At 41.5% G+C, this 15,286-nt stretch overlaps 2 protein-coding genes across 2 annotated transcripts; both read left to right on the top strand.

Annotated features, from left to right (window-relative positions):
- Window positions 1–9,004: 9,004 nt before the first annotated feature.
- Window positions 9,005–12,043, top strand: LOC141700353 (uncharacterized). Its single transcript, XM_074504143.1, has one exon. It carries the CDS (start codon window positions 9,005–9,007, stop codon window positions 12,041–12,043), a length of 3,039 nt encoding a protein of 1,012 aa, XP_074360244.1.
- A 141-nt stretch (window positions 12,044–12,184) lies between these two features.
- On the top strand, window positions 12,185–13,008 carry LOC141700343 (uncharacterized). The gene is made up of 2 exons (XM_074504139.1): window positions 12,185–12,465; window positions 12,564–13,008. Exons 1-2 carry the CDS (start codon window positions 12,185–12,187, stop codon window positions 13,006–13,008), a joined length of 726 nt encoding a protein of 241 aa, XP_074360240.1.
- Window positions 13,009–15,286: the final 2,278 nt, after the last annotated feature.

The following is a 15,286-nucleotide window of genomic DNA, read 5'->3' as shown; positions in this document are numbered from 1 at the left end:
ATGAAGGAGAGAAGATAAATGGAAGTGAATGGATCTTTGTGTGATCGTTTCTTTAACTTGGTATCTTGTTATAAGAAGGACAACAACCAACTCATATAGTAAGGACAACCAGATGTGTGATTTTCAAAATTTATAAACAAGTTTTCGAAAAAAAAAAGATTTTCCCTTATAAAAATTTCTAAAAGCCTTTTTGGAATAAAATAAGTTTTAAACATCGGTTGTCAAGTTACTACTTGAGTTTCTTGTTTGTTAAAAGATCCGGATTACCTGGAAGGATGCTGTTTCAGACTTAGTATTGCTAATTCAGAAAACAAAGTAACCTGCGATTATGAAGAAGTTTATTATTCCTAACAGTAAGGTGCAAGTATTTTTTGATAAGATTAACAACATAACCAGCATACGGAGTAGCTATTCATCCAATTACTGGGACTATCAGAGTTCAAGGAATTCATTGATTTAACAGAAGCCTGAGCATGACCGAAGAAGATTGGGAAGATTTCCAGACTTTTCTAAAAGAAGAATATATTTAACAAAAGGATCGTTATGTTGAATGATTCATGGTTATTCTAAATTAAAAAGAGGAAACTCGAGGTTATCTGATAAGAATGCCATTATGATCGAATTGTTAAAGTATTATATGTGTAAATACGATGCTATAGACACAAGACTTAACAAGAATATTTACCATAATACTTAGTTTGCGAAGGCATTTCAACGTACCTTCTAAAGTTGTTATATGACACAATTGGGATAAGATTGAACAAGCTCGAAAGATGAATACAAGTGAAATGTGGATGGTGACCAATGGTATCATTCTTTTCCTCAATATTACAGCGTATATTCCTTTTTAATTCCTAAAAATATATGAACTTCTTTTCTTAATAAATTCTTTCTGATGATATCAAAAAGGAGGATGTTGCATTCCTTTCAAATTTAATTGTTCCCCTCAAGTTTTGCTCTCTGATTGGGACAAATAGTATTATGGTGAGATGCTTTGTCGGAATGACGAAGAGTCGGGTGGGACGCCACCTAATCATGTGCTGTATGCCATACGGTATGAAAGACTAGCCATATTAAGTACCAATGTGGTTGTCTCATTCATATTCAAATCATTACTTCTTCTTTCTTTTCAACTCTAAGTTTATTAAAATTGTGAATCCTTCTAGTTTTTTCGTCGTACAGTTGTTCTTTGCGAGGGCTTTTCAAATAAAAGTCAACTTATTATACACCAAGCGGGCAAAGTCCCATTTACCTCTCATGCATGGAAAGGAAACAAGGGCATAAGGCGAGAATTGCAAATCACTAGCCCTAGCCAGGGATGCACTAAGAGTCAAGGGAATCTACTTCAATAAGGAATACGTCTCCGAGAACGAGAATTTGCGATTTTCCTGAGAAATATGTTATTTAGAATATGGATGTGATGACGTGGATGATTATTTCAGATACCTTATGCATTAAAGTATTGAAAGATGTGGGAGCAACTTGATCGTATATCTCTCAAGGTTTTGTTGATAAGATGAATTACCCTGTCGAATTGATAAGATTATGACTAAAGGACTAGCAAGTTAAGAACGTGCAATTATTGAATAAGTAAGTATCAATGGTGGAATCGATATTTCTGGCAATAAGTTGTGAAGAATTGATATTATTTGAGATAAGAGGATTTGACATTATTTTAAGGAATGGATTAACTATTCAAGTGGGATGCCCTGGTAGACCGTCGTGATGGAAGATAGTTTTGAAGACGCCAAACGAGAACATGAAGAAGTTTAGAGGACAAAGGAAGGTAAAGAACTTGTTAAGAATGATTTAAGATTACAGTGACCAAAATATAAGTACTATGGCGATTATAAATAAGGGTCAGGAGCAAACCGAACTTGAAGATTTTATAGTCTCAAGATATATTTCCAGACGAGTTACCAATATTTCCTTTAGATAGAGAAAGTGAGTTTATGATTGATTTAGCACCTGAAATGAAGCCAGTGTCCAAAGCCCCGCACAGAATGGCACTAGATAAAATAAAGGAGTTACCAGAGCAAACGCTGGAGATAATTAGAAGAGAAAGCAACTGGACCTAGCGTACCCCCTAAAGTGCACCAGTATGATTTGTTAATAAGAAAGATGGAAGTGTCAGATTATGTGTTGATTATGCGGAAGCTCAACAAGTTTACTCTCAAGAGCAGATATCTGTTACCTCAAATCAATGATTTGTTTGATCAAATGAAGGAAGCAAAGTATTTTTATAAGATTGATTTAAGACTGGGTATATTACCAATTAAAGATTGAACCTATGGACATATCAAAGATAATTTTCAGAACTAAGTACTGTTGTTATAAAATTCTAGGAATGTTAGTTGGATGAACTGATATACCAGTGATATTTAAAATTGATGAGTAGAATCTTGAGGGAGGAATCTGGATAAGACGTACTTGTGTTACTTAAGGTCAAGAAAGAACCATTCAACCTATACAATGATAGCTGGGGAGTCAAATAAGAAAGAAGCGGTATGAAAAGTTTACCAGGTGAAAGCTTTAATGGCAGGAAGTATAATTCTTAGCATGGATAGTCAGTGAGGAGGAGACAAAAGGGGATACAGCATAAAAATTAAAGATAGTATGAATGAAAAAATACCAAAAGCACCAATAAAAGTAAGAAATTTTATTATTAACTGGTTATTATCGGAAATTTGTTCAAGATTTCTTAAAAGTTGTAGTACCTTTGACGAAGCTAATTAGGAAAAGTAAGAAGTTTTATAAAGTAGAGAAGGGTGAAGAAAGTTTTGCGAAGTTAAATGAAAGAATGGTTACTACACATGTTTTATCGATTTGCAAGTATTAAGGAGATTTGGTAGTTCATAGTAATGCTTCTCATAATGGAATAAGATATGTGTCGATGCGGCACAATAAAGTATTGTATATGCATCCAGACAACCGAAACCTTATGAGCAGAAGTATCCTATTCATAATTTGGGACTAGCAGTAATAATATTTGCTTTCAAAGATTGGGAAATATGATATGTATGGAGAAAGGTGTAAGATCTATACAGACTATAGGAGTTTGAAGTATGAACTCACGAGGAAAAGCAAATGTAGTGGCAAGAGATAAGCAAAAAGGAGTAAGAATGTATAGTATGACTTTCCAGCCGGAATTTTTAGAGAAGATAAGGAAGTGTCAAGAAGAGGTATAGAGATTTAAAGGAAAATTATTGGTGGCCAGATATGAAGAGGGAAATTGCCGAATGGATTAGCAGATGTTATACATGTCAAAGAGTTAAAGCAGAGTATAAGAGACCAAGTGGATTGTTACAACCATTGGAGATTCCAAAGTGGAAGTGGGAGCATATCGCCATGTATTTCATAGTTCACTTACCAAGGACAACAACTAATCATGATGTCATTTGGGTTATAGTGGATAGACTTACCAAGTCAGCTCATTTTTTGTCTATAAATGAAAGATTTTCACTGGACAAGTCAGTTCATATGTACTTGGAAGAAATCGTAGTTCGTCATGGAGTTCCTGTGTCCATCATATCCGATCGAGATCCAAGATTTAATTCAAGATTTTGGAAGAGTTTTCAAGAATGTTTAGGAACGGAACTGAAAATGAGTACGACTTACCATCTACAGACGGACGACCAGAGTGAAAGAACGATCCAGACAATCGAATACATGTTGCGTGTTTGTGTTATTGATTTCAAAGGAAGTTGGGACGAGCATTTACCCCTGGTAGAATTTGCTTACAACAACAGTTATCATGCTAGTATTAGGATGCCGCCCTATGAAGCTCTTTATGGACGCAAATGCAGATCTCCAGTGTATTGGGACGAGGTAGGAGAACGCAAAATACTTGGACCTGAATAAGTGCGGTAGACAAATGAAGTTGTTGAAGTTATCCAGAAGAGATTGATAACAGCACAAGACCATTAAAGGAAATATGCAGATCAATCAAGGAAAGACATGGAATTCAAAGAAGGGAATTTGGTATTACTGAAAGTATCACCGTGGAAGGGATTAACGAGATTTGGAAAGAAAGGAAAACCGAGCCCAAGATATGTTGGACCTTTTGAGATTTTAAAGCAAAGTAGCTTACGAGTTGGCGTTACCCCCACACATGGAGCACATTCACAATGTTTTTCACGTATTGATGCTTAAGAAATATAATCCAGACTCCGGACATATAATAGAATATGAGCCAATATAGCTCCAGGCAGATTTGTCATATGAAGAGAATCCGATAGAAATTCTAGAAGAAAGAGAGAAAGTATTAAGAAATAAAGTAATAAAGTTAGTAAAAGTATTGTGGAGAAACTCAAAGGTTGAAGAATCAACCTGGGAGTTAGAAAGTGATATGAGAGCAAAGTACCCTCATTTGTTTTCTTAGGAGATTCTGAAGACAAAATCCTTTTAAGGGGGAATGATGTAATATCCGGGATATCCGGGATATATCGTGAAATTATTTTTTTTGCTAATAAATAATTATTAGGTATGTTTAGTATCTATTCTGTGAATTATTTGCTAAGTGTTATATGTGTTTGGATGTTTAAAAATAATATTAATTATGAATTTTAATTTTTATATGTCCAAAATAAAATATAAATAATTGTCATATCTTCCAATTTATGTTTATGTTGATTTATGATTTTATAGGAAATATATGGATTTTATAAATCTTTTTCCGAGTAGTTTAAAACTATTTTATACAATTGGGAACCAACCGACGTCATCCGTTTTTACGTTTTTATAACTCGAAACTCTTCCGAAAACTCCTTCCTAACCTAACTGCAATATTCTGAGCATTTTCCATGTTTCGACTTTTTCGATCCGGAGTACGGTTTGTCCTGTGCGGGTCCCGGCGCAACATTTTTGATATATTATTCGTTTCGGTAAATCGATAAAACTCGTATTTTTGATAAACGGAATCCTTTTATTAAACTATCACAATTATCACCTCGTAATATGTGTAACCAGGCGCTGAGACCAAGACCGCAGTACAAATTGTACTGATTTGGATAATTATCCCGAAAACCGGTACCGTTTGGATCAGTTTTTATAAATAAACGTACCATTTTATAACTGGAATGATCCAACAGGATACTAATTTTCCGTAATTATAAATAGCCTCTACCGTATTTTATTTTGTACCAGAAATCATTTGCAAACAGTATTTACAGAGTTTTTACAGAGAAAATACTATAATCATATTTTGTTCTTCGTAATCAAACACAAATTCGGAGGCGTTATCGATATCAGATTTTGGCGTGCTTACACTCAAAACGAAGCTGTTAATTTGTACTTCCAGAATCTTTCATCAAAACCACTGCAAAATCAAGTGGTAATCCTCTACAAACTGTTTTTAATTCGAATTATTAATGACTTAAAATACAAATTTTTGTACAAAAGATTGTTTGTATGATTTGATGATTGCATGATGTAGAACTTTTCTTCCTGATGATTTTGATATATTATATGACTGATTTGGAGTTCAATAACATGCTCAAATATATGTTTGATTCTCGAAATTAGAAATTAGGGTTTTTTGATTAGTTTGAATGTTCTTCATTAAAATTAGTTATTTTTGAATTAGGGGTTATTAGTTAATTCGGGTGATTGAGTTATGTTCTTGATGAAAATTGCAATCGATTTATATATCTGGAAGTACCAAACGGTTCCTGGACTGATCTAATCGACCGATTTAAAAATCGCCGGAGTTCATGGTCGAACTCGCCGGATTTCTTATTCCAGTTATTGTTTATGATGTTGGATGGTGATTTTGGATTCCCAGAATGTTGAGGAATGAATTCGTGACAGAAAATGATACAAAAGATCATGGTTTGCAGGCAGATTAAGGTCGCTGGAGTCCGGCGGCGGCCACCGGAACTGGGTTCATCCCAGAAACCGCCGGTTAGTCCCGACCTGGTTACCGACCCGTTTACCTGGTTATCAAAACCCGGTTTTGATCTTATAATCCCAATTGCAATTCCTAGAAACTGTTTCTGGGATTTTCTTTTTTAAATAATTCAAAAATCTCTATTTTAACTTTTAAAAAAAATTCATTTTAATTACCAAAATTCATTATTTATTGTTTTGAAAATTATTTTTAATTTAAAAATAAATCTAAATTATTTAATTAATTAATTTTAGTTAATAATTAATTATTTAATTGATCAATTAATTTATGTAATAATTGATTAATTAATTTAATTGGTTATTAATTAATTTTAATTAATTATTTAATTGGATTTAATTATTTTAAATTGATTTAAAAATTCCAAAAAATAGTTTTGAGCTTTAAAATATTATTTTAAATTGTTTTCAAGGCTCGATAATTATTATAAAATTATTTTGAAGCCAGAATTGGCTAACCAAACCATGTTTATTGCTTTAAAATTGATCCAACGACCCGTTTTAATTCTGAAAAATGTTTTAAAAATCATATTAAATACCTGAAAGACTGTTTATGGCCCGAGACTACCTTATAAATGAAATTTCATTGATTGTTTGACGTGCTCTGTGCTATATGTGCCTTATTTGTTTGATTGTTGGTCTATGTGATCAGTGTTTACTTCTTTTAGCATAACTTTTAATCCCTAAATCGGATTTAGGTTAAACAAAGGGTAGATGAAACCTTATGACGTCCACGTAACGATTAGAATAATGTGAGATGAATATTGATAAATACTTATGATGCCTAGCAAAGTAAGCAAGGCGTAGGAAAGGGAAACAGGTGATCAGAAAATGGAATCGACATATAGAAAATACAGCAAGTGATCAGAAAATAGAATCGAGGCATAGGAAAAGTAGACGAGTGGTTGTTGAAGAAAGTCATTTGACGAGTACAAGTGAAATTGTAATCGATTGTGATAAGGCAAGTACTTCTAAACCTTTTTCGAGATATAATGCAAATATTTCTAAACTTTCTCTTAACATATTGTTAAGTGTTCAAAATAGCTCTGTTTTATATTGTAAATACATTGAATCCTTTAGCCTTGAACCTGAGCCACATCATTTGATCTTTGAGCCGTAAGCCTTATTCTTTGTGAACTATTTCTTGTTGATTTCCATATATTAAACCACACAAATATGACACTACTCTCCAAATATACAACCACCAAACACCAAACAGTGGAATAGGATTGTTTGAACATCTATAAACTTTTATACTCAACCATACCTTGTGACATCAAAGAACTAAACCTTGTAAACCATTGTTTATCTAATACCCGATTCTCCTACAGGCTGAAGGCCATTCCTTAAACCAAAGATACCCTCTCTGGTAAGAACGAAAACCCTCCCTCTCTTTATAGCTCACTCTCTTTATTCTTTCTCCCGAACAATCACACATCCTAGCACCATCACCCTTACTGTGTCCTGAGAATAATGACCACGCGAAAGAGCAAGACTTCGGTCTCCGGAACCATTCAGCCCACGGTCGCCCCGCCCAGGGACGGCGAGATGGAAGATATAGATGAAGAGCCCCCCACAGCTCGTGCTTCGTCTCAGCTTCAGCCCGGAGACCAGAGATTAACCATAGATAAAGCAGCCCACAAGTATGCAGAAACCTCTACAAACCCTGGGGAAATATGACCCCGGAGTAGATTCAAGCAGCTATAGACCTGTGGAAAGAAAAGGACAAGGCTTCTGAGACCCGTCCTGAAGACCAGGAAGAGCACTCAGAAGAATCCCGGGGCTCAGTCTTGGACCGAATCGGCAAAACTAAGAGGCCGTCAGAGGACACACGAGACGAGATTAAGAGGGCCGCACTCCGGGACCGTATTCGAAAGGAGGAAGAGGCCAAGGCCAAAGCCAACATTGAAAAAAGAGTGCAAGAGGAAGAAGCCAACCTGAAGAAAAGGGCACGCCGGATCCATGTCTCCTCGGATTCAGAACCTAAAAAGGAATCCAAGCAGGAGCAAATGGCCCGAGTTCTCCGGGACCTTAAAAGAAAAGTGGAAGGAGATGTGGAAGTCGGGGCGGCGGCCACGCCCTTCACCAGAAAGCTAAAATCCACCCCCAGGGAATCAGCGCTCAAGCACTTCAACTTCGACTCTTTTGATGGACTTGCCGACCCTGAAGAACATCTCAACTACTTTGAACAGATCTCGAACATATATGACTACAGTGACCTCACCAAATGTCATTTCTTCACCTCAACACTGAAGGGTGGAGCACAAAAATGGTTCAGTCGAATCTCCTCCCGGAGCATCGACTCTTGGAAGGACTTCCGGGAGATATTTCTCAAGAGATTCAGGGCGAACCGCATGAATGAGCTCCAGATGTGCCACTTGGAAACCATACAATAGAGAAGCAGAGAAACTCTCCCAGAGTTTATCAAAAGATTTCAAGAATCAGTCAACCAGCTCTCCAACCTTGAAGAAAAGGAAGCCGTGAATATTTTTTGACGAAAATTCCACCCAGTTTCATGTGAAGGCTACGTGAAGGACCTAATCCATAGGGAACCCCAAAACCTTGCTTCAGCCTATGCAATGGCGTCCAAGTTTATCAAAGAAAATGACTTCCTCACCTCAATGAAGATAAACAGGAGGATCCGGGATGATGACGAGTCCCCGGAACACCGCCGCCCCTACGAGAAAGAAAAGAGGCACAGGACAGATAGACAGACCAATTATGTTTAGCAATCCAGGGGGACCCCACCCCGGGATGACTACTCCAGACACCAGAAAAATGAAAAGAAGCCCAAACCTAAGAGGGAACCAAAACCGGAGCTCGAGTGGACTCCGCTCAATCGGCCTCGGGCCGACATCTTGAGAGAGGTCAAGGGAAAGCCCTTTTATTACCCCCCGAAGCCGCTATTGGCACCCCCCGGGAACAGGGCCCGGGACAAGCATTGTGGGTACCACGAAGATCATGGCCACACCACGGAGAACTGCTTCTCTTTCAAAATGTTCATTGAAGATCAGATAAAAAAGGGCAACATGAACCAGTACCTACAGAGAAGGCTTGACGACAGAGATAACCCTCCGGTGGAGGGAAATATGTGGTTAATATGATCTTTGGGGGGACCTCCTCCCCTCCCCGAAGTCCAGATGAGGGCAGCGATGTCTTGATGATACAGTTGGCTGAAGATGAGTGCATATATTTCTCTAATACAGATTACGAAGGCCTGGATCCCGAGCACAACCAAGCCCTGGTCGTGACCCTCGACATCGCCGATAATGAGGTACAAAGAATTTTGGTTGATAATGGTTCTTCAGCTAACATTGTTTTCGAACACACCCTTAACAGGATGAAGTTGGGACACCTCCGCATGGATCCATGCCTCGAAGATCCTCTCTACGGGTTCGGAAACAATATGATCCCGATCCGCGGGGTAATATACCTCCCCATGGTCTTTGGCACCGCTCCCCGACAGGTATCTCATGTCATGAAATTCTACGTAATAAGTGCTGCATCCTCTTACAACATGATCCTGGGAAGTCCTACCATCACCAAGCTCCGGGCCATCCCGTCTACAATTCACCTGAAGCTGAAGTTTCCCATCCCGGGAGGCATTGGGGAACTCAGGGAGGACCGGGGCGCTTCGGGAAGATGCTATGGACAGGCGCTGGTCATGGCTGAAACCGACCCAGAAAACAGAAAGAAGGCGATGGCCTTACCCAAAGGCCAAAGCCGCAAGAAACATCGCGAACATTTCAACAAAAGGCTAAAGCTGGATGTCAACATGATAGAGGACTCGGAATACAGCGTAACCAACGCCGACGCGCGGATACAGAAATTTGTGGAAGTAAGAGAAAAAACCAAGGTAGAGCCTGCCGCTCAGACGCTAGGGATAGAATTGGACCCCGGGAACCCCACCCGGAAGTTGAAAATTGGAAAAGACTTGGAGACATCCTTTCAGGAAGAGCTCATCTCACTGTTAAAAGAATATGCTGATGTATTCGCATGGACGCCAGAGGATATGCCCGGAATCGACCAGTCAGTGGCGATGCACAGCCTAGATGTAGACCCGAAGAAAAAACCAATCAAACATAAAAGGAGAAATTTTGCTCCCGAACGGCAGCAAGCAATAGACGTGGAAATAGAGAAGCTGCTCAGGGCCGACATCATCTGCGAGATCAAGTATCCCGACTGGCTCGCCAACGTGGTGCTAGTCAAGAAACCAAACGGAAAGTGGAGAATGTGTGTCGACTACACGAGCCTCAATGCTGCATGTCCCAAAGACTCCTATCCCCTCCCAAATATTGACCAGCTAATCGACGCGACTTCGGGCCATACCATGCTCAGCTTCATGGACGCCTTTTCGGGATACAACCAGGTTCACATGAATCCCGAAGACATCGCCAAAATGGCCTTCATTACTCATAGGGCAATTTACGCCTTCATCATGATGCCTTTCGGACTCATCAACGCTGGAGCCACCTACCAGAAAATAATGAACACGATTTTCAAGAGCCAGTTGGGGAGGAACATGGAATCTTATGTAGACGATATGATCTCCAAGTCACTCACCACCCCAGATCACATAAAAGACCTCAATGAGTGTTTTGACAACCTAAGGAAGTACAACATGAAGCTGAATCCGGAGAAATGTGCATTCGGGGTACCTTCAGGCAAATTCCTGGGATTCTTGGTCAGCGAAAGAGGAATAGAAGCAAACCCGGAGAAGATCAACGCCATCATGGAAATGAAGATACCCCAAACACAGAGAGACATCCAGAAGTTGGCAGGATGCCTAGCAGCCCTGCGGAGATTTATCCCAAAACTGGCAGAGAGATGTATCCCATTCTTCGAGTTGCTGAAAGGTGCCCGGAACAAGAAGTTAGTGGACTGGACACCAGAATGTTATACAGCTTTCGAGGAAATCAAAAGGCACCTGATGGACCCCCCGGTGCTCTCCAAAGCCAAGCCCGGAGAACCTCTGTCTCTCTACATCGCCGCCGGACCCAAAGCTGTCTCCTCGGCACTGGTCCGGGAGGAAGGAGGAATGCAGAGCCCCGTCTACTATGTCAGCCAAGTCCTCAAAGATGCCGAGACGTGGTACCCAAAGTTGGAAAAGTTTGCCTTGGCCCTTGTACACTCCAGCAGGAAGCTGAGGAAATACTTCCAAGGCCGAGAGATCAGAGTGGTCACGGACCAGCAGCTCAGGAAGGTCATTCACAGACCAGATGCCTCTGGAAGGTTAGTTAACTGGGCCATTGAACTAAGTCAATTCAACATCAAATTCGTGCCACGCATGACAATAAAGGCTCAGGCCTTAGCCGAATTTGTGATGGAATGCACCTTCCCGGAGCGTAATCAACCTTTACCCCAAGAGATATCCCCGGAGAGAACCAACTCGGGGATGGATTCCTGGAAGCTCTATGTCGACGGCTCATCCACGACCGAAAGGTCCGGAGCGGGCCTCATCCTTATTAGCCCGAAGGGCTTCACCATTCAACAGGCAATAACTTTCGCTTTCAAGGCAACGAATAATCAGGCTGAATATGAAGCACTCATTGCCGGGCTCAGGTTGGCGAAATCTCTTGGCATCTCAAGAATGACCATCCACAGTGATTCTCAGATCATGGTCAAGCAAACCACCGGAGAATATATCGCGAAAGATCCAACTCTGGCACAGTACCAGGCAATGGTACGGAGCATCTTGGAAGCCACTCCCGAAATCACCATACTTCAGATCAACAGAGAAGAGAACTCCAAAGCGGACGAGCTGTCCAAGCTCGTGCAAAATTCCTCCGATCTCGTTAGTTTAGTATACTTCGAAGAACTCAAAGTACCCAGCACAGAGCGAGCTGAGGTCCTGTGCATCGGGAGCCCAGACAATTGGATGACCCCTTATATAACTTACTTAAGAGATGGGACACTCCCGGAAGACCAAAACAAGGCCAGATATTTGAAGCACAAAGCTGCTCGTTTCTTCCTAGAAGAGGGTCAGCTATACAGAAGAACCTTTTCCGCACCTACCTTGAAATGTGTAGATCCTGAGGAGGCCAATTATTGCCTCCGGGAGGTTCATGAAGGCATCTGCGGAGACCACCTGGCAGCCAAAGCTCTAGCTTACAAAATCATCAGGCAAGGGTATTACTAGCCCACGGTACACTCCGACTCCGTCGCTTACATCCAGAAATGCCCCCAGTGCCAGAAATTCAGCAATGTTCCCAGACAAAGCCCGAGCTTGCCAGCATCAGTGTTATATCCTATCCCGCTCGTTGTATGGGGCATAGATATCATGGGCCCTTTCCCCCGAGCAAAAGGCGACCTCCGCTACGTCCTGGTAGCCATTAATTACATGACAAAGTGGGCAAAAGCTAAAGCCATGAGGACAATCAACCAACAGGATTGTATCAAGTTCATGGACGCGATCGTCATGAGGTTCGGGATCCCTGTAGTCCTCATCTCCGACAATGGCCCGCAGTTCGTCGGGTCTGAGTTTGAAACATATCTGAAAGAGCTCGGAATCAACACAAAAGAGCGTCGGTTGCACACCCTCAGGGAAATGGACAGGTCGAAGTAACCAACAGAACCATACTTCGAGGCCTGGAAAAGAGACTAGAAGAAACCAAGAAAGCTTGGCCTGACGAGCTTCCAAAAGTCTTGTGGTCCTACAGAACCACCCCCAGAGCGAGAACGAATGAGACCCCCTTCAAGCTTGCATACGGTACAGAAGCACGCATTCCAATCGAAACCGGGTCCCCTTCCCACAGGGTCGTCAATTTCGACGAGATCTCAAACATCGAAGGGCTTAGGACCAACCTGGAACTCCTAGATGAGATAAGAGACGAAGCAGTAAGAAAGATGAAAGGCTATAAAGAAAAGACAAGGCTCTACTTTGGGAAGAAGGCCAGAATCAGAGAATATGAAGAAGGAGACCTGGTACTCCGACACACCGAGGCCTCGGACCCAACTAATCAGGGAAAGCTCCAGCCCAACTGGGAAGGCCCCTACAGGATTAAAGAAGTACTCCGGCCAGGAACTTACAAGCTAAGCTACCTCGGGGGGACCGAAGTCCCAAACACTTGGCACGGAGCTCGCCTAACGAAATTCCACCAATAAAGGTAGGCCACACATTCCGGCATCTCCTCCATTTCTAGGCTATAGCAGCTTGATGTAATTTTCAATATTTCCCCAGAATGTACTGTTGTCCTAATGATTTAAATGAAAAAACCGATTTGGAGCGCCCCATAGCCCAAAATCATTCTACTATCATTCGATCACTGTCGCTATAGTACTTAGAAAATTTTACTCATTTAAAATTTTAAAACCCCTCCCCGGGGACCATTACACAAACCATGTGTACTTAGAAAATTTTATTCAGTTAAAATTTTAAAGCCCCTTCCCGGGGACCATTACACAAACCATGTGTACTTAGAAAATTTTATTCAGTTAAAATTTTAAAGCCCCTTCCCGGGGACTATTACACAAACCATGTGTACTTAGAAAATTTTATTCAGTTAAATTTTTAAAAACCCCTTCCTGGGAACCATTACACAAACCATGTGTACTTAGAAAATTTTATTCAGTTAAAATTTTAAAACCCCTTCCCGGGGACCATTACACAAACCATGTGTACTTAGAAAATTTTATTCAGTTAAAATTTTAAAACCTCTTCCCGGGGACTATTACACAAACCATGTGTACTTAGAAAATTTTATTCAGTTAAAATTTTAAACCCCTTCCCGGGGACCGCGACACGAACCACGTGTACTTAGAAAAAATTTCGATAAAAGAAAGCAAAACCAAATACGAAAGGGAAATATATTTACATGAATTCCCGAGGCAAACCAAGCCCCGAGACAGATCCAAATCAAAGTCATACGGAAACCAAATAACAAAGTCTAAAAGCCACAAGGGCTAAGTCTGAAACAACTACAAGTTCGAGAAATAAATTACAAGGCACAAGGCCTGGGTCTTCATTCTTCAGTTCTCGGGAGGAGGAGGAGTCTTCTCGCGGCCCTCTTCGGGAGGCGGAGGCGGCTGAGTCCCGGAAGTGCCTGCCTCAACTGCTCGGGCTTCCTCACGGCGGAGCTCTTCAGCAAGATATAGCTCTATGAACCCGTCCATATCGCCGCCCGGATTCTCAGCAAGATAGGCAGAAGCAACGTCCCAGCAGATATTGACCTTCTCAAAGATCTTGTTGTTAAGCTCCTCGTAGTAAGCAGGAGTATCCCGAAAAGACTCTAGCACCTCCTCTGCCGAGGGCCAAGTAGCAAGCTCCTTCTTCAGGTTCTCCACCTCTGCCCGAAGGGATCCCACCAACTGCTCCGCAGCCTCCCGCGACTTCACCGCCTCAGCCACGGCTTGTTTATGCTCCCGGGATTCTTTCTCCTTCACCTCCCGATACTTGGCGAAGTTTTCCTTCTCCTTACTTAGCTCCTTCAGCGCACCCTTGTTCTTCGTCTCCCTTATGCGGAAGTTGTGAAGAATGGTGGAGCAGCCGCTGATCCGAGCATTGGCCTGAAAACAAAATGGCTAAGTACTAACTCAAGGATAGAAAAGAAAATGTTAAGGGAACGACCTTACCTCCGAAACGTCCCGGACGAGATGATCGAGGAAGGTATCCAGATTCTCCATGGCGTAGCAGTCAAAGTCAGCTGGGGTAGCATAATTATCAAACATTTCATCCCGGCGATCATCCAGGGTCATCTGAGCAAGGAGGTTCTTCAGCGCATCCTGCTCCACCAACTTTTCGCTCTCCTCTTCTGAAGGACCCGATCCCGAAACCCTCCTATGCTGTGGGGTTCCGGACCTACCAGCAGCCTCCGTCACAGCCTTCCTCTTCCGCTAATTCAGAGATCCGACCTCCACCTCCTCCAGCTCCACCACCTCAACCTCCTCAGGCTCCGGGACAGCAGGGGGGTAATCACGGGAGCACTCTGCCTCACACTATTACCCGAAGAACCAGCATCCCGGGTCTGCGAACCGCTACCTGCACCAGCTACCCTCTTCCCCGAGTCCAACTACACGGCGCCACCAATCTTCTTGAACCTCCCAGCCAAATCCTTAAATTGCTGTGACATAGCGTAATGGAAGGGGTTCAGGAGGGGAAGACCTGCACAAGGAACAACAATCATTAAAATGAGCAGGACAAAGACATACAAAAGAAAAAATACAAGGAAAAAGCTACTAAGGCAAAACACTTACAGCCAATATTATACAACGTTTGATTATCTAAAAAGGTGTCCCGGGTCCACTGGGCACCAAGAGCAACCACAAAGTCGTACATCTTCGTCAAGGCATCTCCACCAAGCCTCTCGGATGGGAACCTGCTATTTTTCAAAGTAGTTTTATACAAGGCATAAACTCCAGGTCCCACCCCCGGACGAAGATGAAC

This window comes from Apium graveolens, chromosome 2 (assembly GCF_009905375.1).
Source record: "Apium graveolens cultivar Ventura chromosome 2, ASM990537v1, whole genome shotgun sequence".
NCBI classification, from domain to species: Eukaryota; Viridiplantae; Streptophyta; class Magnoliopsida; order Apiales; family Apiaceae; genus Apium; species Apium graveolens.
The sequence above is the reverse complement of the archived record's forward strand: the minus strand, read 5'-3'. Positions and strand labels throughout refer to the sequence as shown.

What these genes read in the sequence shown, in the direction of transcription:
- LOC141700353 (XM_074504143.1), top strand. Translation starts at nt 9,005, where the DNA reads ATGATCTTTGGGGGGACCTCCTCCCCTCCCCGAAGTCCAGATGAGGGC.
- LOC141700343 (XM_074504139.1), top strand. Translation starts at nt 12,185, where the DNA reads ATGGGCCCTTTCCCCCGAGCAAAAGGCGACCTCCGCTACGTCCTGGTA. An exon ending in AGGGAAATGGACAGGTCGAA is followed by an intron (nt 12,466 to 12,563) that starts GTAACCAACAGA and finishes GTGGTCCTACAG; the next exon opens with AACCACCCCCAGAGCGAGAA.